The sequence below is a fragment of the Mesoplodon mirus genome (assembly GCF_964341445.2).
Source record: "Mesoplodon mirus genome assembly, chromosome: 9".
Classification (NCBI taxonomy): domain Eukaryota; kingdom Metazoa; phylum Chordata; class Mammalia; order Artiodactyla; family Ziphiidae; genus Mesoplodon; species Mesoplodon mirus.
In genome coordinates this window covers 17778102-17803945 of record NC_138985.1, presented here as the reverse complement: position 1 = coordinate 17803945, position 25844 = coordinate 17778102, and the positions used below count along the sequence as shown (strand labels likewise).

At 39.9% G+C, this 25844-nt stretch overlaps 1 protein-coding gene across 3 annotated transcripts in view; it reads left to right on the top strand.

Annotated features, from left to right (window-relative positions):
• The first annotated feature begins 307 nt into the window (after positions 1 to 307).
• The window catches only part of PTPN12 (protein tyrosine phosphatase non-receptor type 12), a 90192-nt gene continuing 64655 nt past the window's right edge, over positions 308 to 25844 (top strand). Inside the window, exons 1-2 of one of the 3 annotated variants that reach the window (XM_082632643.1) lie at positions 345 to 454; positions 20327 to 20360. In XM_082632643.1, coding sequence (XP_082488769.1) covers positions 423 to 454; positions 20327 to 20360 — 66 coding nt within the window. In that variant the 5' untranslated portion in view covers positions 345 to 422. Of the gene's footprint in view, positions 455 to 673; positions 787 to 20326; positions 20361 to 25844 lie in introns of those variants that run through there. The other 2 variants (XM_082632642.1, XM_082632644.1) reach the window with 2 other exon arrangements.

Genomic DNA, 25844 nt, shown 5'->3' with positions numbered 1-25844 from the left:
CGGGGGCAGGGCGGTCGGAGAGCCGTGTTCCTAAGGCGGTGGCGGCGTCTCCGGCAGAGCAGGAGGAGGGCGGGGAAGGAGGATGGAGCAAGCTGGGGGTTGGGGTTGGCGCTAGCCGCAGTGGCTCGCCCCGTACTGTGGGAGAGCGGCGGCTGCTCCTGGAAGTTGTAGGATCGGGAGCCGGGTTGGTACCGCCGCTGCCACCGCCTTGGGCGGTGGGGAGGAGCAGGGAGCGGCGGGGGTCGGGAGAGAGGGGTCGGGTAGGGGGAGCGAGCTGGGGAAGACTGAGCGGGCTCTGCGCCGGGCGGGAGGGCGGCGGGGGGGCCAGCGACCGCAGCCGGGGGGACGCGGGAGGATGGAGCAAGTGGAGATCCTGAGGAAATTCATACAGAGGGTCCAGGCCATGAAGAGTCCGGACCACAATGGGGAGGACAACTTCGCCCGGGACTTCATGGTGAGTCCCTCCCCTCGCTGTCGACTCCTCTCGCCGGCACCGGAGCCCACTGCAGCCTCGCCCGGCCGGCTCGGGCCGCCAGCGCTTTGTGTGCGGCTGTGAGGAGAGGGGCGGAGGGGGCGCGCGCCAGCCCCAAGGGCCGGGTGGACTCGGAGGCCGGCGGGAGGTGAGGTCGCCTCCGCCCCTCGGCCGCCTTTTCTCCTCCCGCGATCGCGGCCCCCTCCGCCGGCGTCCAGGACGCGAAGGGAGAGGCCGCCCGGCCGAGCCCGCACTCAGCACCGCCGCCAGAGACCACCTATTGTTTCTCGGGCCAGGAGCCGGAGGCGAATGAGGTACAGGCCGGGGGGCTCGTCTCTCCTCACCTCCCCATCCAACTGCCCCTCCAGGGAGGGTCGAGGCAGGGAGGAGAGCGTGTCGCGGCTGAGGGAGGAACGGGACTCTTAAGGTGGCAATTAACTCGTGGGGTCCCTTTGCTCAAGCTGGTCTCAGGGGTGGGCAAGGTAGGACTGTTTGCCGTTCCTGGGTTCGCAGTTGCCTCCGGTGCATGGGAACGGGTCTGTCCGTAAGCAATCTCGTGGTTTGCTCAATTTCCATTTACCCCTCTTCCATCTCTGGTCTCTTGAGACCCAGGTTTGAGATGGTTGTGGGGTCAACGTGACTTGAGGTTGCGGGGGTAAGCGCGTGTGTGTGTAGAGGTGGGGAGGTGCGTGGTTATCCTGAAGGAAGCCTACTTCAGACTCCCTAGGGGACACTGCCGAAGGCAGAGGGGATGTGACTATCACTTCCTATCCGGGGTGGGGGTGGGGAACTTGGGAACAATAGTCGTGTTGAGGCGGAGGCGACCGTATGGGCCGAAGCCCTGAAGTGGGAGATAACCTTCGAAGTCTCCCCCCCACCTCACCATCCGACACCCCCCTCCCCCCCTTTCGCCCTCTGCTTGTACAGGGCGGGCTGGAGAGGAGGTTAAAAGTCCTGGTCGTGGAATTGCTCTTGGTCCATCACTACGAGGGGGTCAGATCCGAAGGCGTGGGACGAGAAGTCGACTTCCTCCATTGCCCCCCCTCCCCCCTGTATTTTTCTGCTGGACAATGTTCCCTTTAGGGTTGTTTCTCGGCTTAGGAGGCGGTGGTTGCGGCGGCTGCTCCTACGGATATTGCGCAAGACTGGGGCGTTGGAAACCCTGGAGGTCTGGGGAATGGAAAAGGAAGTGGGACTTTGGAAAGTGGCTGCTCCTTAGTCTTGGCGGGGTTTGGGAATGGGAAATAGGCTAGGGAAAATTTTGCTCCCGGGCCAGATACACCTCCAGGAATAGTCACTTAACTCTGAAATTCGCGATTGTTCAAGGGATACACAGTTAATGTGTATAAAAGTGAGTGAGCAGCAAACATTGGCTAGTTTTTGTTTCAAAGTACAGTTTAATTGTTTACAAGGTGCAGGTGAAATGGCTTTTAGTGCTGAAATAATTTTTCACATTTTAAAGAGACTTCGGTCTAGTAAAGCTTTAGCGTTAAAATTCTTAACCCTTCACCTTACACAATATTATAACAGTGTTGTTGGAGCTTTGTGATTCCCATCTCCCTAGACCAATAATAGAGGAGGCTAGGAGTTAGGTTTTCTTAGTATCTTTTGAAGGTGCAGAAAATGTTGATTAAGTAATTTATGCCTTATTTTAAAGATTTTCTCTTGATATTTAGCCTATGTATTTGAAAAATTACTTTTTGACCTGAAAAGGTTAAAGAAAAGAAGACATGTTCCCTTTTTACTATTGCGAATTTTAAATGTGTTGGTATCTTTGGAATGGTATCACAAAAATTGGACAGAGTCCCCTTTTTATTACTCTTCGGCAAAAAGAGAAGAAAATATTTATTTAGAATATATTAAATGTTTAAAACTAGTCTTACTCAGTCTTATTTTGGTTGTGGAAGAAGAGGTGGTGTGGTCCCTGGCCACTTATTCTTTGCATGCTAATCATCTTGTTATCCATGGGCATATCCTGTCAGGAAAGAGCATTGTTTGGTGATGCAGGCCATCAGGACAAGTGCCCAGTCTCTGAACTCCTGTACAGGGGAAGTAGCCTTAGGGTTCATGCTTTGGGGATGAGTCAGGGATTCCTATTGGAGATTTCTTTTTTCCAGGACAAAATGAGTTAGTTTCCTTTTTCTTCCATAGTACCTAGGCATAGTTAGGGGATTCTACACTTGAGATTTGATTACCAGGGCTGTTCTTTTGTAGTGCTTGCTTTTTTTATTCCGTGACTTGATAAGCAATCTTTTCCCCTTGACTAGAAGGCTGGAGGGAAACTTTGTCCCCTCTGCCATGGAAAGAGAACAGGAGATCAGCTGATAGATTCTGACTCTTCTGTTGTTCTAAAATTCTGATGTGGATTAAAAATGCATTTAAAAATTTTTAGCATTTTAGAACTGAGTCTTAGGGGTAATCTAGCTACTGTATTATAACCTTATTCAGATATGAAGTGATAATGTTCATTGTTTCACATTTGGAAATTATACAATAATAATTAAGAATGCCTTACCTGTAGGAAAGTAGAATGGGCATTCAAACTGTGGTCTTTCCATTATTCCGTTCAGCCTTCCTATAGTCCCATCTCCCAAAGGCTATCTCTGTTAATGTTTTTAATGCTTCTCTGTGACCATACTACATATATCAATACCATTTAATATTCTTGGAAATTTTTTTCCAGCTTAATATTTAAGTGTTTTTCATTTGTAAAAATGATTTTAGGTGGCTATATAATATTTCACCTAGCCACTGTCTTTTAGCTTAACTATTTTCTTATGGTTGAATGTTTAGGCCATTTATTTTCTGCTATTATACGTCATAATTCTGTAGTGAACACTTACACATAAAGCTTCTTTATTTTGGATTATTGCATAAGGTATCTTCCAGTAGTGGAAGTACTAGATGAAGGGATATACACATTTAATATGTGTTTATGAATAACTTTTTGAAGAAGTTCTGTCAGTTGATACAGCTGTCAGTACTGTATGAGTGTTCATATAATAATTATCTTGGATCTTTGATAATTTGATAGTTGAAAAATGGTATCTTGTTTTAATTTGAATATCTTGATACTAGTAAGGGTAGAAATTTTTCCTCTTGTTGTTAACTATTCTGTGAATGTCTGTTCTTGGCCTTTGCCTGTTGTGCACCCCATTCTGTGAAAGAGAAGAAAACTAAGGTATTGAGATGGTGTAAACTACGGCACCAAAATGATTACTTTACAAGTTGATGGTTAAATAGCTAATCTGTGGCAGATCCAGAACGTGATCTCAATTATCTCGATTTTTAGTCTTCTTTGTGAAATGGGAGACAGTGATCATGACAAGTAAATGTGTATGGTAGGGTGGTGCACATTTATGTTTGACAGATGTTTTACTCCTATCTCTGCCATTGGCTAGTTTTCTGACCTTGGGCAGGCCCCTTGAAAGAAAATGAGTTGACTGAGTTTTCTCACCTTTCAAAGAAGAAAAATACTACCTACTTCACAAGACTGAAATATGAGACTGATATTTAGGGTCTTCATCTAACAAATTATTGTGCTGTCTCTATATTCTCAAATGGCTAATTTATATAGGCAGTTACATGTAACTAGAGATAGAAGGAAAAAGAGATGTCTGGGCTTTCCATTCTCAGTAATTTTCTTTTACTTTTTAAAGCTTTATCATGTATAATTAAAGTACTGAAACAAGAAGTAAATTTATTCTGATTAGGCTAAAGTTTATACACTAGACACTTGCATATAAAAAATCATAAAAGACAACAGTGAAGCTACAAATATGGCAGTTTCAGTTTAAAAACTAGTTCTCTTTCTACTTATGAAGATGAAAACAAAAATTTAATGAGTGGACTTAGTAGAGTATTTAAAAAACAGGATGCAGTGGAGGTGTGAATTATAGTACTTTTTTGTGAAACACTGGAAGGAGAAGATTTATGGACATTTTTTTCTAAGGCTAAACTGAGGTATAATAGCAAGCATTCCTATGTCAAAATGCTATTTAAAATAACTGATTTTTTTAAAAAGATTTATTTATTTTTAAAATTTATTTTCGGCTGCGTCGGGTCTTAGTTGGGATCTTCGTTGCAGCGCGTGGGCTTCTCTCTAGTTGTGGCGCGCTGGTTCCAGAGCACGTGGGCTCTGTAGTTTGCAGCACCCGGGCTCTCTAGCCGAGGTGCGCGAGCTCAGTAGTTCTGGTGGGCGGGCTTAGTTGCCCCATGGCATGTGGGATCTTAGTTGCCTCATGGCAGGTGGGATCTTAGTTGCATGACCAGGGATTGAACCCGCGTCCCCTGCATTGCAAGGTGGATTCTTTACCACTGGACCACCAGGGAGGTCCCAATTACTGATATTTTAAATTAATCTGAATTTATCAATCACAAGTAACTGCAGAACTACCTTAGTAGTTATGCATTTCAGGGAATTTATTATATAAAACCATCTGCTCTACTAATAGTAATCCTGAAGGAACTGCTCAAAACAACCAATTTGCTTGCTTTGTTATGATTAAATAATTGTATTGTTTTTAATCTTACTACAGTAGTGTTTGTGATTTTATAAATTATTTTAAGTAGAAAGGAAATTAACATTTTTTCATCCCTACTATATGTTAAACACTGTGCCAGATATTTTACACTGTCTTATTTAACATATTGGCAATTTATGAGGTAGATATAACCTATATTTTACAGGTAAGGGAACACACTCTGAGAAGTTATGTATCTTGCTTGACTTCAAAACCTGTTCTCTTTATCCCATTTCTCCAGAATGCATCTGAGGTCCCTTAGGACTAGGCAGGTGGTGGAGGATGCATCGCCATGCAAAAGATGGAGGTTTCACAGTTGATCATATTTAGAGAGTGGTAGATAATCTGCTGTAAATAATGTAGCAGTTCTCACACCTTTTGATCTTAAGAGTCTTTTACACTCTCAAAAATTACTGAGGACTCCAAAGAGCTTTTGTTTATTTACTGTATTAGAAATTAGAAGATATTTTAAAAAAATTTACTTTAAAATAATGATAATAAAACCATTCCATATTAACCTGTATACTATATTTTATGACAAGTAATTATTTTTCAAAAAGTTATTGGTGGGAAGAAGCATTGTTTTTATATTTTTGCAAATTTTTTTAATGTCTGGCTTAATAGAAGAGAGCTGGATTCTTATAGCTGTTGCATTCATACTGTTGCATTGTCACATTTCACAGTATCACGTGTGATGTACCCTCTAGAAAACTCCGCTGTACACTCCTAAAGGGAATGAAAGTGATTAAAAAAAAATCTTGTACTAAAGTCTGTACATTTGCATATTTACAGGTGAGGAAGCATAACTTAATATTGTTAGGAAAAGAGTTTTGACCTCGTGGACTCTTTGAAATGGTCTGGGGGTGGGCCATCACCAGATTTTGAGAAACAGTGAAATAGTGCATGATAAAGGCTAACATGATGCTGAGACACCAGGTAGGGATCAGGTTTTGAAGGTTCTTGAATCTATGCTGGATACTATAGATCAGTAATAGTAATTTTGAACAGTAACACACTACAGATCTTAGAGTTACAGGAAAAGTAGGCAGGTGTTAAGAAAATAGACATTCTGTTTGAACACTCCAGCAGTGTTTCCCCACCTCCAGTTGTCCCCTCACCACCCCAGTGCTTTACTTTGAGCCTTCACTTATATCATTCAGGTTGGTTCTGGTAAAATGCTGAGAATCAGTACTATAGGTCTCTGCAGATCGCTGCATATTTTTTATAAAAGTAAGCAGTCATTTGACAGATTTGTGCTGCAGAAAGTTGGATTCTGATGTTAGTATGAAGCATGGATTACCGGATTGAAGGAGAGCATTTTTGAAGCTGTTGAAATATAGGGAATGGGGTACGAGGGCCTGAGCTAAACTAAGACAGTAGAACAGAGAGTATACAAAGGACCTGATAAGGATAAAGGAAGAAGTCTCAATGAGTCACTAGACGTGAGTAGTGAAGGAGATAGGAATGTTGTAGTCTGGCTCCAAGGTTTCTAGCTTGGTATCCCGTCACTCAAGTTGGAAGGTACTGTTTGGTAGGGTAAGGAGGAAGAGAGGAGAAACAAGCAGAGGAGACCAAGCAGAAGATGGTTGGAGGAAATTTCAAAGTCGAAGAGAATGAGTTTAGCTTTGGACACGTTAAAAGGAGGTGCCTATGAGACATCTTGTGGAAATGTAGAGCTCGAGAGAGCTGACGGGACAGAATTAAAGCATGTAAGAGGTATTTGAAAGCATGAAAGTGAAACGAGCTGATTAAGACAAGCCTATAGAGTGACCAGCTTTAGGTTGAAGAGCATCAGCATTTAAAGAGCAGCTTCTAAACGGAAGTGCTAGTGATTGCTCCCGGGAAGGTGTGGTCAAAGGGGAAGGAAGGGAACCCAGAGGATGTCAGCAAAGCCTGGGAGAGTTTCAGGAAAGGAGTAGTCACCGACGTCTGATACAGTAATTCTGGGAGGACCTGTACGGTGAGCTTGAGAAAGCACCCATCTGTTTGCCAAGTAGGAGTGATTAGGTGACTAGAAAAAGCAGTTTGGGGTTGGGGTATGGGAAAAAGCCAGACTATAGTGGGTTGAAGACGAAATAGGCGAAGTGGTATAAATTTCTTTCATTTACTTTTAACATTCTGAAAGGAGATGGCAGAAGCCAGAGGAAGACACAGATCCCCTCCCACCCTCTGCTTTTTTAAAAAAAGATGAGATAGGGACATTTTTCCTATATGCACTCCTTCTCTATATCTTTTTTTGTGAAATGATTGCTGTTTAAGTATAATTTTAAAAGACAGATAACAAGAACTTGTCTTTTGGTTAAATAAGACCTCTGAAGTTTTGATTTAAGGCTAGGATTTGATTTGTTAAAAAATAGGACGGGAGGAAGGACTGAAAGCCTGGCAAGATCTTAATGCTGCACAGACTAGGTAAGTATAAAAAACTTCATCGTTGTTAAACTGTTCAATATTGTGGCTTGCAGGTGTTTTAAAAATTAATAACAGCTTTATGGAGATATAATTCACTTAGTGTAAAAGTCACTCATTTAAGTTGTGCAATTTAATAGGTTTAGTATATTCACAAAATTGTGCAACCATCACCACAATCAGTTTTTATCACCCCCCAAAGAAACGTCATACCCATTAGCAGTCATTCCTCCCCCCTCCCCGCAGACCTTGGCAACCACTAATCTACCTTCTGTATCCATAGATTTGCCTCGTCTAGACATTTCATATAAATGGAATCAGTATTCTGTGACTGACTCCTTTGACTTAATGTTTTCAAGGTTCCTCAGTGTTGTTGCGTGGTCAGAAATACTTCATTCCTTTTTATGACTGAATAATTTTCTGTTGTGTGGATATACCATATTTTGTTTATCCATTCATTTGTTGATAGACAATTTGAGTAGTTTCCACATTTTGGAATATTTTGTATGTAATAATACATAAGATGCAATATATTTTGTATTATTTTATGAATAATGCTACTATGAACATTTTATGCAAGTTTTTGTTTTGCACAATGTTTTTAATTGTCTTGGGTATGTACCTACAAGTATGTTTCACATTTTGAGGAACTGCCAGAGTGTTATCCAAAGCTGCTCCATGTTTTACGTTTCAACCAGGAGAATGCACATTTTCCATTCCCACCAATTTCTTTACATCCTCACCAATACTTGTCACTGTCTGTCTTTTTTATTATAACCACCTTAGAGGGTGTGAAGTGCTATCTTGTGGTTGGCTTGTAGGTTTTTAAAATATCTCAGTAAGCTTATATGAATGGTGCGGTATGTCTAACATGTCTTTAAAGCTAGAGTGAAAGGAAATATTTTCCAGTCGTAGGATCTGAGCTAATCTTAGTCCTTTCCCAGTGCCACTGGTTTAGTTAAGATTTTCTTACCTTTGATGAGTGTCCAGCCAAACGTATTTATATTTTAACTAACTTCAAAAGTGGAAGTGAACTTTTAAGTAACTTTCCAGACATGGCTCACTGAGATAGCACAATAAAAATTTACCTCAAGTGTTAATTCTCAAGGATGTTTTCCTGTATTTAATTTTAGAATATTGTTAGCTTTTTTTCCTTCAGTATTTGATATCTAATTTGGAAAAGATTTTTGAAAGATTGAAACTGACAGTAAGACATTAACATTTAGATAGATTAAGATTTTGTGTTCGTATGGTAAACATTTCTGGGTTTCTATAGTACTCAGTTCATTAGATTAATAAACATTTACATTTCTGATTTCCCCAGACTGAAAGCCTCCAAGGGTACAAACTGGGACTTAGTTAACTATCTCTGTATCCCCATTGCTTAATATAGTGCCTGGCATTTCATAAGCATTAATGGCCATTGCGTTAGCAGAAATTATAGTGAGCTTAATGCTGTAAGACAGAGCTTGACTCTTCAGGTGGTCCAAGGGGCTTGTCTCTTAAACCAGCATGAGAATTGCTGTTTCTTCCTCTTACCTACAGGTGTGCTGGCACAAATGTTGTTTTATTTTTAGTATCCACTGAAAAAAAGAAAATAAAAGATAAAGTATTAGACTGAATTTAGTAAAACTTTTAAATAAATACATTTTTATTAATTGTAATATCTTCTACATAAATGTGAAAAATAGTACGGTGCGTATTTTTCTCTGGACACTGGTTGATATGCATAAGGATTGAGGGAACCACTTAAAGTAACTACTCGTATATCCTCCACCCCATGATTAATTTTAATAAAATGTCCACGTTTAACTTTCGGTTTTAGATTTCATTAAGGAAATCCAGATATCATGTCACTGACATCTCTTCAACAATAGTGGTGTCTTGTAAGTCGTGGGTGTTTTGGGAGTGATTGCAGCAATAGCTGTTCTCTCCTTGCCTCTAGTTTCTTGCCTCATCTAATTCATTCCATATATCATGCTCACTTTCCTAAAATATCACTTTCAAGTGTTGGCATCTGTGGGATAACGGAGGGCATACGGGTTATAAAATCAGAAGATGTGGGTCTGAGTCCCCGTGTTGCTGCCTATTTCGGTTTTCTTTTATACATTTATGTAGAACTGTATTGGAAACATGGTTTTATTTTTATCATCGAAAAATATAAGTTCAAAAAACCCTCAAGGCTCCCTTTGATGACCATTAAAATTATTGGAATTTTAAATGCCTAAGGCAACTCAAAGCATCAGACCCAAGCTCTGCTTTTTTTCAAACTATAATTATATGTCTGTCTGTCTGACGAATTTCCCTTTCTCCTATCCCCCTGCTGCCTATTTTGTAGCTTTTGCCCTGGTTTAGAATCACAGGCCAATAGGATAAAGTCTACACTTCTTAACCTGGCCTTCCAGAGCCTTCTTAATATAGTCTCTCGTACCTTTACAGTATTAAACTCCTGTACTCTGCAGTGTGTGTCCTTTCGTTCCTCTGGGATGAGCTATTTCTCATCCTTGAGCATACCCACTGAATGAATGAAATCTTGCTTATCTGTCTGTGTTTGTACTGTTGAGCATATTTTTCCCCTTTCTTAGAAAACTTTCCTTCTATTTTATGGGCGAATACCTTGAAGATCAAAACACTAAAAATTTAGAATGACTTTACCACATTCACCCAGAACTCAGAAGTAAGAATTGTAATTAACTCTCACTTTCTGAGATAAATGTATTAGCCCAGTTTATCTTAAAGCACTTGTTCTCCATTGCAAATATGATTTTTAATACCATGGAAAAAAAGCCTTCATTAGATTTGAGTTGAAGACTTACTTGCTAAGGCAAGTCCAGTGACATGCAGTTCTTCTAAACCACTAGTCTCTTCCAAACAGGAATTGAACCCCTCTCCCAGCATTTCATATTTCCTGTAGTAGTTAATTTTTTTAGATTCATGCATTCAAACCTTGACTGTTATCTCCTTCCCTCTGAAATAGCATAGATATCTTGTTTCCATTTGTATAATATTATAGTGTCTGTGAACTGGCTTATAGCAGATATAAGTAGTTGCTCCCCAGAAGTTTTTCCTAGAGAATGTGGAATGTGGATCATGTTAATCTCAGAGGCTTTGGGGTGTATGCTAATATCTACATTTCCTATAGTAACTGTTTTTAGATGTAACCTGCATTTGAAAAGCTATTTAACAACGGTGGAGTAGCTACCCTGGTAGGCTCTGAAGGAATGCAAAAATGGCAGCCCTGCCATCCTTCCATGGTTCCTACCATCCACCATTCAAAAGGTGCTCACTGAGTGCCCCCTATGCCCTAGGTACTGTGTTTAGGACTGATATTTGAAAATATGACTGTTGTTGCCCTTACAAAGTTTACTGGCTGTGAATAGACTTGTGAGAAGCAGCAAGAAGTTTTCCTGGGGGCAGTGGACGGGCTTCAGGGGGTTTGCGAACCCCTTCAAATTATACGTAGTGTTTTGTGTGTAAGCTCATTGGGAGAGGGGTGGAGAAGGTTCATAGCTGTTGGATTCTCAAGGGGGTTGGGTTCCAAAAATCTTAGAAACTCTAGACTAGGAGAAAGATAATCAGCTTTGGAGTCATCAGGTAATTAATTTCTGTCCTGGCCCTGTTATGATTATAAGCAGGTAATCTAGGGAAATTGGGGATATAATACCTACCTAGAAGGACCAAGATAATATGTATGTAAAGCTTCTAATGTAGTACATAGAAGGTGGTCAATAGTAGTTAAAGACTTGGTATTACTCTAAGGGAAGTGTATTCAAGATTTAAACCACAGAGGCAGGAGAGTCTAAATCTGCCTGAATAGAACATGGACAATTTCAGCATGGAGGCCACATTTGACTTGACTCTTTTTTTTTTTTTTTTTTGCGGTACGTGGGCCTCTCACTGTTGCGACCTCTCCTGTTGCAGAGCACAGGCTCCGGACGCTCCACGGGTGGGATCCTCCTGGACCGGGGCACGAACCTACGTCCCCTGCATCGGCAGGCGGACTTTCAACCACTGCGCCACCAGGGAAGCCTTGACTTGACTCTTGAAGGAAGAGTTTGTCGGGTGGATTAGGATAAAAGGCATTTCAGAGATAGAAAGCAAACAGCACTTGCGAAGACACAGAGATAAGAACTGTGGGTTTTAGATGAGAGGAACAGGGTGGCAGTGTAAAAAATAAGCAAAGCCCATATACCCAAATAAATAAGAGGGGATTCCCAAAGGGAGAGCAGCTTAAATGCTGAGCATGAGATGAATATAATATTGGCCTCATCATTCCTGAATGTTCTGGTGAGGAGTGTTTTGATGTCTCATTATTGTGGCATAGTTGTTCACTCGTATAATGTATGGTTTGGTTGGTATGAAGGATCTTTTTATTTATTTATTAAAAAATTTTTTTTTGGCTGCATGGGGTCTTTGTTGCTGCATGAAGACTTTCTGGCTTTCTCCAGTTGCAGCTATCAGGGGCTACTCTTCCGGGGGCTATTCTTTGTTGTGGTGCGCGGGCTTCTCATTGCGGTGGCTTCTCTTGTTGCGGAGCACGGGCTTAGGCGCGTGGGCTCAGTAGTTGTGGCTCGCGGGCTCTAGAGCACAGGCTCAGTAGTTGTGGCACATGGGCTTAGTTGCTCCGTGGCATGTGGGATCTTCCCCGGACCAGGACTCGAACCCATGTCCCTGCATTGGCAGGCAGATTTTTAACCACTGCGCCACCAGGGAAGTCCCTGAAGGATCTTTTAAAAATGGAGTTCCAGAAGCCCAGTGTTCTTAAATCTGGTAATTTTACCTTATCCCAGATATATAAAGTAATACACTCTCTGTTTATATAGTTCTTAAGTGGCCAGATCAGTGTTTTTCATTGGCTTCTGTTAAAAGTGCCCTGTAAAAAAATTACATTAAAAAGAGTCTTTAGAACCTCAGCAAGTTATTTATAATGGTAAGCATCTGTTTAGTTTGGATTCCTCAGCATATTTGAGTTTTCTAGGAGATGACTCTGAGAGATTTTGAGACTACACATTTGGGGCCAGAACCAAAGTGAGAAATGAAAGGAGTTCTAGCTCCCGTGCTATGAAAATGTGGAGAATAGCTTTTCTGGACACCTTCTCCCCTCACTGTGTACACTGGATTTACTCATAGGTCATAGACCCTTGGATGTTAAAGGGAACAAGAAAGCTGTTTAAGGAGCTTGTTACAGGTTTTATGGTTAGAAGTTGGCAGAGCTGAGTTTGTCCCAAATAAGCAAGATGTACAATAGTAAGATGCTTTTTCTATGACATGATGTTGCTTAGACCAACAGTTGCATTCTTATTCTTTAGGGAAAAAGTCAATAAAGGAAAAAAAGGGGGGGCATAAATATCTTGAAAATTATAGAAAACTTGTTTGTTGGTATAGATTTTTGGTTGTAGCATATTTGCAAACCAGCTTAAGTGGAAAAAAAATATTGCAGTAGAATACTGCCCTTGAGCTGCTTTAAGGACAGGAACCAAGAAATGGAGAGCCATCCGTAACCTGGGTGACTCTGCATTTCAGCCCCTCTGTCTTTCTGTGGTTCTCCATATTTATCAGTTTCTGTGTCTATCTAGGGCTGCTTGGTTACTTGTCTTTGCTTCTCTGTGCACCTGCTTTACTCTTAGCGGTCTGCATTTGACTTTCACTGTTTGGGGTTGCACCTGCTATTGAATAAAGGCAACCCTTACGATGATCTAACCTATCTCATTCACTTTTTCTCAGTTTAGGGGAAGAACTCATTATGACTAGAATTGCTCTATCTCACTTTCACCTTCCTGAAATTCACATCACATCAATCAACTTGCCACCAGTGAAATGGGTATTGTGTAGTATAAATGTGTGGAGTTGACCAAGGTGGGGAACTTGCTCAGATGTGATTGGTAGGTACTTTTCTTAAAGAGAAAAGGGATAGTTCCCTAACTAGGCAGGTAGCCCAAAGTGTATTTGTTTTGAAGCAAAACAACCAAAAAATTTTAACTATTTTAAGGTTTCAGCCCCAAATAAACTCCACCCACCTTTCAGAGAAGGGAAAAAGAAGCATAAAGAGTCCTTGTGAGTTGAGAGAACATCCTGTTGGCTCTGGCAGAGCATTATTTCACATACTCAGTACATATGAAACGTCAAACCTTTAAGGTTTCTGTGTAGAAACTATAAAATTACGATAATCTGTAAGCTGCATATTTATGGTACTTAAGATTTAAGTTGTAATTTTTTAGTGTTAAAATATGGAACCAGAACATTACCTTCTTGCAAGGAAGTGTAATTCTAAAGATCAATTTTATCCAAGTATTATATTGTCATTTTTTAAATTCTCTCTCTGAATATGTCTCTGAAATTTATCACTATCTCAAAGACTAATGTATTTTCTTCACAATAGATTTTGCATTAATAAAATAAATCTAATTGTAGTTCCCGGATCATCTAAAACCCAGGTGCTGTAATACTGTGTTTGCCTGGTTGTCAGCGTGCCTCTGTCTCTGCTGGGTACCTGCTTGCCTGTGCGCCTCTGTCTTCGTAGCTTTCTCCATCCACTCTGTCCATTGGCCTTTCTGTGCCTAAGGTTCATTAATGGGTGTTAGAGATAAATCTGGATGCACTGTGTAATTGAGAAATTTCCTGTAATTTATGCCTAGTTGTTTGTAATTCTTTACTTCTAGTGCTGTAAATAGGTTATATGTAAATGCCGAGGAGGAACACAGAGTAGGTGGGTATTAATAATAGGATTTTGCAACTATTTGAAGAAATTGAACATGTTCAGATATCTCTAAACCTATTCACTGGCATTATTAGATGTTGTACAAAATAACAAAGTTTTTTTCATTACTTTATAATTTAGATAGTAGAAGATTAATTATTAAAGTAAGAAGCACAGTTTTTTTTTTTTTTTTTTTTTTTTTTTGCGGTATGCGGGCCTCTCACTGTTGTGGCCTCTCCCGTTGCGGAGCCTGTGCTCTGGACGCGCAGGCTCAGCGGCCATGGCTCACGGGCCCAGCCGCTCCGCGGCATGTGGTATCCTCCCGGACCGGGGCACGAACCCGTGTCCCCTGCATTGGCAGGCGGACTCTCAACCACTGCGCCACCAGGGAAGCCCAGCACAGTTTTAATGTTCAGTACACCAGATGCTTTGATCTTTTCATTTTATGGAAAAGTAAAGAGGATGGACATTTTAATAGTTCAAAAGCTAGAAACCTTTTTGTGTGAAAGACAGCATTCAACGAAAGTATTATTAATGGTAAAATGAAGGCTTAAACTAAGCTTCCTTGAATGAGTAATTAGGTGGGCAGTGGCTAGCTCTGCTTCCTTGGCCTCCTCTTCATTCCTTTAACCCCCACTGTAAGCTGATTTCAAGCACTACCATTCTGCTGAAATTGCATTTACTGTGGTTGCCTTAGATCTCCTGGACATATCCAGTAGATACTTTATAGTAGTAGTGCGTAGCTTTCTTGTTGCCTCTTTAGCATTCAGCACTGTTGACTTTTTTTTTAAAGTCCTTCCTGCCCTTGATGTTGAAGCATCATTTATACCTAGTTTTTCACCTACCTCTTTAGTCTCTCTCCTCTATTATTGGCTCAGATGCAGCATACTTTCTATTTTTCATGCTCTTAGGTCTTAAGGGAAATATAATTGAATATTGGATATTTAAAAATAAGAGAGAATCTTGAAAATCTTGTAAAATAGACTACAGTGACATGAATTATTCTAATGCTGCTTAAGAGTTTCAAAGAATAATAAAATATTGATATTTTCTCATGCTCTACATTCTTGTGATGGCTGGTAGATTATTCTTAAGGTATTTTTGGAAAATGCAATTTAATCTAAACCAGAAGTATAAGATGAATATTTAACCAACACATTTAATTTTCTGTTGTTGCTTTCTGTTGTTGCCAGTTTTTATATTGTTTACAAGCCATGTTTTGTTTGCAAACCATATATTGTTTATGCCATATCTAATATTTTCAAATATGTTCCAAAATGATCTCACATTCTGTTGGTCAAGGCAAATTATAATGCCACCTCAACTTCAAGGGGTTGGGAGATAAATTACACCTTTTAAGTCTGAAGAACTGTGAAGTCACGTGTGGTTTTAATATAGGAAGAGTTGAAAATCAGGCTATTAACATGATCAGTCTACCATATGACAGGTGTAGGGGATATTATTATTATGTAGGGTGGTTAAAACATGGAACCAGGACTTGAAATAGTGAGGGAGTGAGCCATGCAGTTATCTGGGAGAAGAGTATTCCAGACAGAAAGAGCATTAAGTGCCCAAGTATTTGAGTTAAGAGTGTATTGAAGGGATATCATGGAAGCCAGTGTGCTTGAGCAGAATGGGTGAGGAAGAGAGTAGTAGATTTGTAATAGTGTTGGGAGTTAACGGCAAATCATCCAGGGTTCTTGTAGGTCATAGTTAGGACTTTGGCTTTTACTCTAAATGACATGAGTTTTACTCTTAGGTATGATGTTAACTTACATTTTAACAGTATCACCTTGGCTGCTGTGTGGAGAATAAAATGCAGAGAGGTAAGGATACAAGCAGAGACTGCTTAGAAAGCTATTTGAGCTGTTCAAGCAGGAGGGCCTGGAGACAGTGACAATGAATATGAAGAAAAGGGATGGATTTGGAAGGCAGTTCTGAGATAGCATTCACAAGATTTGGTGATACTGGAGGGTGAGGAAGAATTTATCCGAGCTAATGTGGACACTAAGTGGTAGTGATGAGATAGGGAATACAGGAGGAAAGATAAATTTGAGGAGTTGTGTACTGAGTTCAATTTTAGAGTATAGAGTTTGAGTTGAATTTAGATCTCAGGCCAGTCATGGTTGGCCCTGTAGCTCTCTAATTTATTGTGTATGGGTGATCATTGAACTCATGGAAGAAGATGAGATTTCTGAGATAAAGAATATATACTGAGAATAACAGGGAAGAATATGGAACATTCGGGACACTTAAGTGTCTACTTGAGGATGATAAACTCTCAGTGCTAGAGAGTTAGGAACAGAACCTGGAGGGTAAATGGATTGAGGAGTTACAAAAAGAATTGTGACTTTGGATTTAACCCTGAATTTGGGAATAGAAGTCATGGGTGAGCTTGTCAAAAGCACTGAGAAGAGGGTAGGACAAATTTGCATTAAAAATTTTTTTGAATGGATTTTATGTTATTTTTTTTTAAAGCAGTGGGAAAATTACCCCTGTCTATGAAATCCTGTCATATATGTGAGTTGTCCTGAAAGGTAAATCTGCTGTAGACATTCTAGGGAAAAGAGAAGTTGGGGAAGGGAGTGAGGATTGCTCAGAAAGCTAATAAATGTACTGTTTTGGTTTATTATTCTCCCCTCCTCTCTTAACCCTGGATCCCTTCTCCCATTTCTACCCTCTTACTGCCAACCCTTGTGTTACTGTTTACCTTGCACTCTGTACATTTTTTTTTTAATTTTAATTTTTTGGCCGCGTTGGGTCTCCGTTGCTGCATGCAGGCTTTCTCTAGTTGTGGCGAGTGGGGGCTACTCTTTGTTGCGGTGCACGGGCTTCTCATTGCGGTGGCTTCTCGTGGAGCATGGGTACTGGGCGCGCAGGCTTCAGTAGTTGCAGAGTGTGGACTCAGTAGTTGCGGCGCACAGGCATAGTTGCTCCGCAGCACATGGGATCTTCCTGGACCAGGGATCGAACCTGTGTCCCCTGCATTGGCAGGTGGATTCTTAACTGCTGCGCCACCAGGGAAGTCCCTCTACTTTTTTGGGGGGGGCAACTTTTTTTTATTGTGGTAAAAACGTACATAACAAAAGTCAGCATTTTAACCGTTTTTACGTGTACAGTTCATTGGCATTAAGTACATTCACGTTGTTGTGCAATGAGGATTCTTTTTTTTTAATCTGTTTTAAATGAGGATTCTTAAAAAGGAAAAGTCATATACTGTTAGGAGAGTCGTGGAATGCTTAATAAGAAAGTGCTTTGAAAATGAGCCTAGAAGGATAGGTGAATTTTGGTGGAAGGACTTTATAAGTAGAGGGAACCCTATGAGCAAACAAATAAAGGTGGGGATAAAGAAGAGACTTCAGGGAACAGCAATTAGCATTATTAACTAAATAAGCACAATCCAAAAGAACATTTATAGAAATAACTCATATAGTAGGGCTGTTGGTGAATTTATAAGTATTAAGACTTCTACTAAATAAACAAGGAATTGGTTAAAAATAGTATGAATTTTTAGAATAATTGCTAAATCAGTTTTTCAGAGGTAAAAGTAGATTTGGTCTTTGTCATTCATGAAATGTTCTAGCCAGCAGAAGATTTATAATTTAAATAATAAATGTTATTTGATTATAGGGGATATGCTTTAAAATATTTTACTCCCAGAGATTGCCAGTGTACCCACACTACACATTAAGTATTATTACAGGAGGTTTTGTATGGCTCAGAGAAGTCAAGCTGACAATGAAGTACCAAGTCACCCTAATGGCCTCATCCTATTAGAAATTAGCTTGTACCTAGGAATTGTCACTTCACAAAGCGATGCAAGAGAATACTGCTTTGCCTGAGACTTCACTTTGTAGTCTAAAATGGTAGCTGAATTATAAGAGTTTTTCATTTTATTTTAAAATAAGCAAGTTCAAAAAAGATCCACCATATTTGAGTAAACTTTTTTAATGTAATAGTTGTCTAAAGGAGTCAGTTTGCCAGTGTAAAGAGACTGGTGAAACATTTAGGGCCAAAGCCAGTGTGAATTAGAGTGTTTTTTCTCCTGACTTGTATTTAAAGCACAAATATTATAATAATAAAGCTCAAATTTGACCTCATAAAAATGAAAGACATCTATAATACAAAAGGTAATGCAAGATAAGCAGTAGATTGAGATAAAACATTTTAACCACATTAAACAGTTGGAGGATTATTATCTAAAATATATGAGTAGCTTCTATATATAATACTCCAATAGGAAAATTAACAAATGCTAAGAAAATTAACAGAAGAAAAATGCAAATAATTATTTAAACATGGGGGAAAAGTCACCAACCTATTCAGTAATCAGAGAAATACAAATTAATTAATGTTACCTTTTGAGGGGTCTATCAGATTCCACCAAAGTTGGTGAAATTCAAAAATTGATAATCATGGCAATTCAGAAATTGATAATAGCAAATGTTGGCAAGGATAGAGAAAAACTAGTATTCTAGATCTGTTAATAGGAAGGTAAACTGGTAAGGCCTTTTTTGGAAAGCAGTTTGGCCACTTCTAATAGAATTGATCATGTGTATACTCTTTGACCCATCATGTCAACTTCCAGGAATCTTTTCTTTAAAATATTTGCATATGTGTGTAAAATAGTATGTCCAAGTATATTAGTTACAGCAATTTTTTGTGAAACAATGTATAAAATATCTATTAATAAAGAGGCTTAACATGGTTGGTTACTTCAAAGGGGAGGGATATGGAGGAGAGGTGATTACTTTTCATTTATAATTGTGTGCAGAAAAAGTTAACATAACAAGCCTGTGACTGCTGTCCTCAGAAAGGCCTACTTGCAAGATTGGCCCTTGGCTGGGGTCTGGGAACTTGGACTTTTGGGAGGGTTCCCATCATTCCATGATAAGAATGGCTCCCTTTGCCTTTACTGTACAAGTATAGTTTTTGTTAAACATCTACTTTCCTTATGGAAATCTGGGAATTTGGTTCCTGCTAAGACAGAGAGTACCTGTATGACCAGCCACCAATAAAAACTCTGGCTGCTGAGTCTCTAATGTCTCCCTGGTAGACAGCATTTCACCAATGGTGTCACAACTCATTGCTGGAGTAATTCAGTGGGTCCTGTGCGACTCCATTAGGGGAGGACTCTTGAAACCGTGTGCCTAGTTTCTTCTGGACTTTGCCTCATGCTCCTTTCCCTTTGCTACTTTTGCTTTGTATACTTCAGCCATAATAAATCATAGCTGCGAATATGACAGTAGAGATAGTCCTGTGAGTCATCCTCATGTATCACTGAACCTGTGGGTGGTCTTAGGAACCCTTGGCACAACTTGACATTATGGTTTGAATGTTTTAGCATCTGCATGCATTGCTTGTATAAATTTTAAACTGTTAAATTTAATATATTACATATTTAAATTATATGTATGTATGTGTATACATAGGCACACATATATACCTCATCTCTAAGAATATGTTGATGGGTTTTTATATGTGTGTATTAGCACCCATGTATTCTGTACATTTTCCCCCGGTGATAAAAGATTGAAAACTTTCATTGGTGACATTGTAGGTAATATAATAAAGAAGCAAATCAAAAACAAAGTGTCTTCAGGTATGTTATTTAGGACAAGGGGATTATTACTTTAAATAAATTATTTTAAATTACACTTCATTTTTTATCAGTTTCATATGTCAGTATGATGGTAAACCACAAAGATCAAATTTCAAGTAGCATTTTAAATGTATACTCTCCAGTTATACAAACTCTATTATCTCAGCTTATTGAACTGAGTAAGTTATAAATTTGATAGTAGGGTGCCAATTCATTGACTATGTGATGCTCTGAATATGGTATCAGTGCCCATTTTGTTTAAAAGACTTGCCATGCTTTACTGAATATGTGATACGTGGAAGATCCTAGGTATTGTGGAGGAATAAAGAAAAATATAAAAGATTATCTCTGGAAGACAGAAAATTATTACCTTGGGTAGCAGCAGTGGTTGTAGTGTTGGGATAAAGCCTGTAAACAAATGGGTAGAAGAAGCGGGAATGATAAATACTATATGACCAAGATCTACTTTTGGAATATATGCTACCTGAGGGCAATATATTGCTCACCACTATATCTGTACCACCTAAAAGAATACCTGACACATAGAGTAGGTTAGGAAAAATGATATAAGACTAGTCATCCTCATGAAGGTGATAATTGAATCTTACTTTTTCCTTTTATTATAGGTGTCCAGATCCAGTATGTCAGCAAGCTGAGAAAGTAGGTTTTTTTTTGAAAATCATAACAGTTAATTCATGAGTTGAGCAGAGCTATCTAATGTTATATGAATATTGTGTGGCTTGGTAATCTGAGACACTGTAATGGCACTTACCAACAACTAGCTGGTTCCTCTTCCTTTAGTGGTTAGGGCAAACAACTATATAGGTAGAGATATTCGAAGACAAAATCATGCCCTTGGTAACTTGGGGTAGGAGGTTATGTGCAAGATTTCTTGCAGAAATCTTGATAATTATATGTAGGTAGATCCTAGTTTTTATCATGATTGAAGTTTGGCTTTTTGTTTGATTTTTGTATGTTATATAAAAGAGGAGCACTGTTTATCGTTATTACAAAGAGATATTCAAAGACAAAATCATGCCCTTGGTAAGTTGGGGTGTACATAACTTCACAGTACTGTGATCTGGCCTTTTCCCGACCAAGTCTAATACAATGCCAGAATGAAATACTTTTTGCAGGAAATTATCACTATCTAATTTCAGAGCTTTTTCATCACTGTGAAAAGGAACCCCATACCCATTACCAGTCACACCTCACTCCCTTTCACCCCAGCACCCTGGAAACCACTAATCTACTTTCTGACTATAAATTTGCCTATTCTGGACATTTCATATAAATGGAATCATATAATATATGTTTTTTGTGTCTACTTCTTTCACTTAGCATAATGTTTTCAAGATTTATCAGCTGAGCATGTATCAGCACTTTATTCCTTTTTGTGGCCAAATAATATTTTATTGTATGACTAGACTACATTTTGTTTATTCATTCATCAGTGGATGGACATTTGGGTTGTTTCCACTTTTTGGCTTTTATGAACAGTGTTAGAATGAGCACTTGTGTACATGTTTTTGTGTGGACATATGTTTTTAGTGCTCTTGGGTATATACCTAGGAGTGGAATTGCTGGGTCATATGGTAACTCTATATTTAATCTTTTGATAGTTGCCAAACTGTGTCTCTATTAAGAATTTAAAACTTAATTTTACAAACAAAAGTTTGCCCACCTAACTTGACTTTATCTCTACTTGGTCTTCCCTTCTTTTTGAAAAATGAAATGATTATGTGAAAGCACATCCTTTATTATACTTAATTTTTTATCTTTTTAAAAGCATAAATACCTTATATTAAAGCGTTTTTATGCATTGATAGGAAAAATGGGCCCAGCAGATCCCTGAATAGTAATTCCTTATGTGTTACTAGACTTGGGGAGTGGAATGGGAAGTTGCAAAAATATGGCTTGTAAAGTTAAGTCTGGTTTGCCAGGTAATTTTCAAGCTTTCGAATAAATAACGGGACATATGTGATCTCTGTGTAGATCCATAATGGAAGTATTAGGGAGAACATCAATGACAATTTATTCTACCATTCTGGAATTTGGCCCATAATTTATTTTGTCTAATGCAGCCTAAAATAGACTTGCAATATACAGTTGAAAATTGCTTTCTGAAAAATTTTTTTTATTAATTAATTAATTTATTTTTGGCTGTGTTGGGTCTTTGTTTCTGTGCAAGGGCTTTCTCTAGTTGTGGCGAGCGGGGGCCACTCTTCATCGCGGTGCGCGGGCCTCTCACTGTCGCGGCCTCTCTTGTTGTGGATCCCAGGCTCCAGACGCGCAGGCTCAGTAGTTGTGGCTCACGGGCCTAGTCGCTCCGTGGCATGTGGGATCCTCCCAGACCAGGGCCCGAATCCGTGTCCCCTGCATCGGCAGGCAGATCCCCAACCACTGCGCCACCAGGGAAGCCCGCTTTCTGAATTTTTAAATAGAAACTGTAACTGGTAATGAACAGTGTGGTCTCAAGTATTGTACTGTGGTATGGCATCAAATCTTAGGGTACACAAAAGATTAAAATGCTCTTTAAGAACAACAAAAAAAGATAGTATTTGAGTATACAAATAAAGATATTTTGGTATTTGCTAGTTTCAATAACAAGTCAACTACTCTGAGGCAGGTAATTAAAATATTTCCTTAAATTCCTCATCTGTTAATAAATCTTATATGGTCATCTCACTCTTTACTTTTTTTTTGCGGTACGCGGGCCTCTCACTGTTGTGGCCTCTCCCGTTGCGGAGCACAGGCTCCGGACGCACAGGCTCAGCGGCCATGGCTCATGGGCCTAGCTGCTCCGCGGCATGTGGGATCTTCCCGGACCAGGGCACGAACCCGTGTCCCCTGCATCGGCAGGCGGACTCTCAACCACTGTGCCACCAGGAAAGCCCCTCAGTCTTCACATATTTAAAGGCATGCTCTATGCTAGATGTTGGGTATGGTGCTTTATATGCATGGTTTAATGAACATAAATGCATTTTTTTCTGTCTCTATTCCTTGACATACATTAATTAATTCGTTATTTATTTATTATACTATTTTGTTATGCTCACCAAATTTTCTCTTTTTCCTCAGTCATTCAAAGGGTTTCTTTGGGACTTCCCTGGCAGTCTAACAGTTTGAATATGGAACTGGAGGGATTTCCCTGACAGTCCAGTGGTTAAGACTCTGTGCTTCCGATTCAGGGGGCACGGGTTTGATCCCTGGTTGGGGAACTAAAATCCCACATGCCCCTCAGCGTGGCAAAAACAAACAAACCAACAACAACAACAAAGCATTTCTTAAATCTTTTTATTTTTAATTGAATAGACAGTATAATTAAAGGAAAGAAAATTAAGTTACCTATCATCCTATACTTAAAACAACTGTCTTTCTTCATTCGCCGTGGGACTAGAAAGTTAAGGGCCAGGTTTGGGAGTTGTTTACTGAGGTGGACCCACCAGAACTTGAAACTGACTGGATGTGCGAGGAAGCAAGTGGACATATAAGGGGGAAGAGTCCAAAACTACTAGGAGGTTTTTAAGTCTGAATGGTTAAGGAGGGCAGAGGTGCCACGGAAATAAAAAGGGACATAGAAGCAGGTGAATTTCTTTTTATCTAGTTAAGTTTGAGTTGCTGTTGTGGATGTTCTGTAAGCAGTTTGAATATGGAACTGGAGGGATTTCCCTGGCAGTCCAGTGGCTAAGACTTTGCCTTCCAATGCAGGGGGTGCGGGTTCAATCCCTGGTTGGGGAGCTAGGATCTCACATACCGCGCGGCCAAAAAAACAAAACATACAACAGAAGCAGGGACTTGCCTGGTGGCGCAGCGGTTAAGAATCCGCCTGCTGGGGCTTCCCTGGTGGCGCAGTGGTTGAGAGTCCGCCTGCCGATGCAGGGGACGCGGGTTCGTGCCCCGGTCCGGGAAGATCCCACATGCCGTGGAGCAGCTGGGCCCGTGGGCCGTGGCCGCTGAGCCTGCGCATCCGGAGCCTGTGCTCCACAACGGGAGAGGCCACAACACTGAGAGGCCGGCGTAAGGAAAAAAAAAAGAATCCGCCTGCCAACGCAGGGGACACGGGTTCGAGCCCTGGTCCGGGAAGATCCCACATGCCGCGGAGCAACTAAGCACGTGCGCCACAACTACTGAGCCTGCACTCTAGAGCCCGCAAGCCACAACTACTGAGCCCGCGCCCCTAGAGCCTGTGCTCTGCAACAAGAGAAGCCACTGCAATGAGAAGCACGCGCAGCGCAACGAAGAGTAGCCCCTGCTCTGTAGCCCCTGCTCGTTGCAACTAGAGAAAGCCCGCCCGCGGCAACGAAGGCCCTACGCAGCCAAAAATAAATATAAATAAACTAATTTTAAAAAGTCTTAAAGAAAAATATGGAACTGGCACTGGGGAGAAAAGTCAGCAGAAATACAGATTTGGGGATCGTCATAAATGTAATAGTTAAAGGCATGGTAGACAGGAGATAAACTTGCTAAAAGACAAAATCTGAGGAGAGAATAGTTCAAGAGAGAACACATACGTTAAGGGGCTGGATGCAAAGGACCAGAAAGGGTTAGAGGAGAATCAAGAGAAACTTGTTTCATGAAATTGAAGAAAGGAGTTTTAAAAGGAGGTCATCATCTGTTAAATACTTTATAGGAATTGAGGCTTTTGGTTTTGATGCCTTTTGGAGATTATTGGTGACTTCATGAAAGTAGTTTTCAGTATAAGTGGTAGAGGGAAGAGTGAAATTTTCAGGGGGTTCAGGAGTTAATGGTTCCCCAGGAAGTATAGGTTTCTCTTTAAAAGTTTGGTCTGTTGACCACAGCTTTGTGGCAGTCTGGACTAGCAAAAAATAATTTATTTCCATATAGTGGTAGATATGAATTGAGCTTTCTTAAACTGCAAAGGTGACTCTTCCTGTGCTACATTTTTGCAAAGACGAAAATACGAATTCTGCATCCATGCTATTAATTTGAGGGGTCTTCTCTGTTTTATTTTTTCGTTGGACAGTCGATGTTATTGTAACTTAACGTGTTAAACCTGGGCCTCCATATTCTCAAGCTCACTGTATGTTTATATTATATATTTTGGAATAATGAGATTAGTGACGGATTGCTTTGGAATACTTTGAGAGTCTGGTCTTGGCAGAATATTCCTCAGTGGAGACTAAAGCGTAAAGAGCACTAGAGTGATCATGTTTCCTTAAATCAAGACACATAACTAGATAAAGGGAGGCATAGCCAGAAGCCATAGTATTAATACCCAGGTTTTGGAATGTTTGAGCAATTTGCTGTGGGGACAGTGGGACAAAATATTTGAAGTTGGGATTGACCTGGAAAATGTGGAACCAGTGGTTACATGAGTTAAATAGTTAGAGGGACATGAGATAAAGGATGATGAAACAGATGAAAGAGAAGTTGAGGGCTTTGTGAGTAGAAACAAAATAAAGTAAACCTGGGAACACTTTTTTTTTCCCCCCATTTGCTGTATTAACAAAACAATTGTATTGTCCTCTTAGTTCAAATAGGATTCTACTTTTTTCCATAAAAAATATAGCCCAGAGGTAGGGAGGGGATAAACTTGGATTATATCCTCCTAATATTTTGATCTTGAGAAAGCACTGTATTTTCTTTTCAAACCAGAGAACAGGAGCCTTTCCTTTAAGAAAAGGAAACCATTTGCTTGTTGTCTACGGTGTGCAAAAAACAATTATAGTCTTGCTGTGAAATTTTTTTGTTACCTTTTTTCTTAAAAACTTTTATGTTTTGCCATATTCATTGTTTTAAAATATAAAGTCTGTAGTACAAAGTTTTATTTAAAAATGAATTCTCAATATGAAGATCCATTGCTTCATCTATTCAGGGAGGATTATAAAGCTACTATGTTGAGGAGATCTCCTTTGCTGTTATTTGATGGAACTAGGAATTGAACCCCAGCTTCTCTGACTCAAAGCTGTCTCACTGTGAAGTGGTAATGAAATTTAAGGAGTGAGAGAAAATCGTTTCCTAAGTTTACTGGTCAATTCTCATTTGCATCCATTTCTTCTGAACATAACCACCTGAGAAGACCTAAAGAGTATATTGACTTGCTGCAGTTTGTCACAGGTTATGCTTGTAGTAGCTGGTATTAATAGAATAAGAAGATATGGTCTGCATCTTCAGGGAACT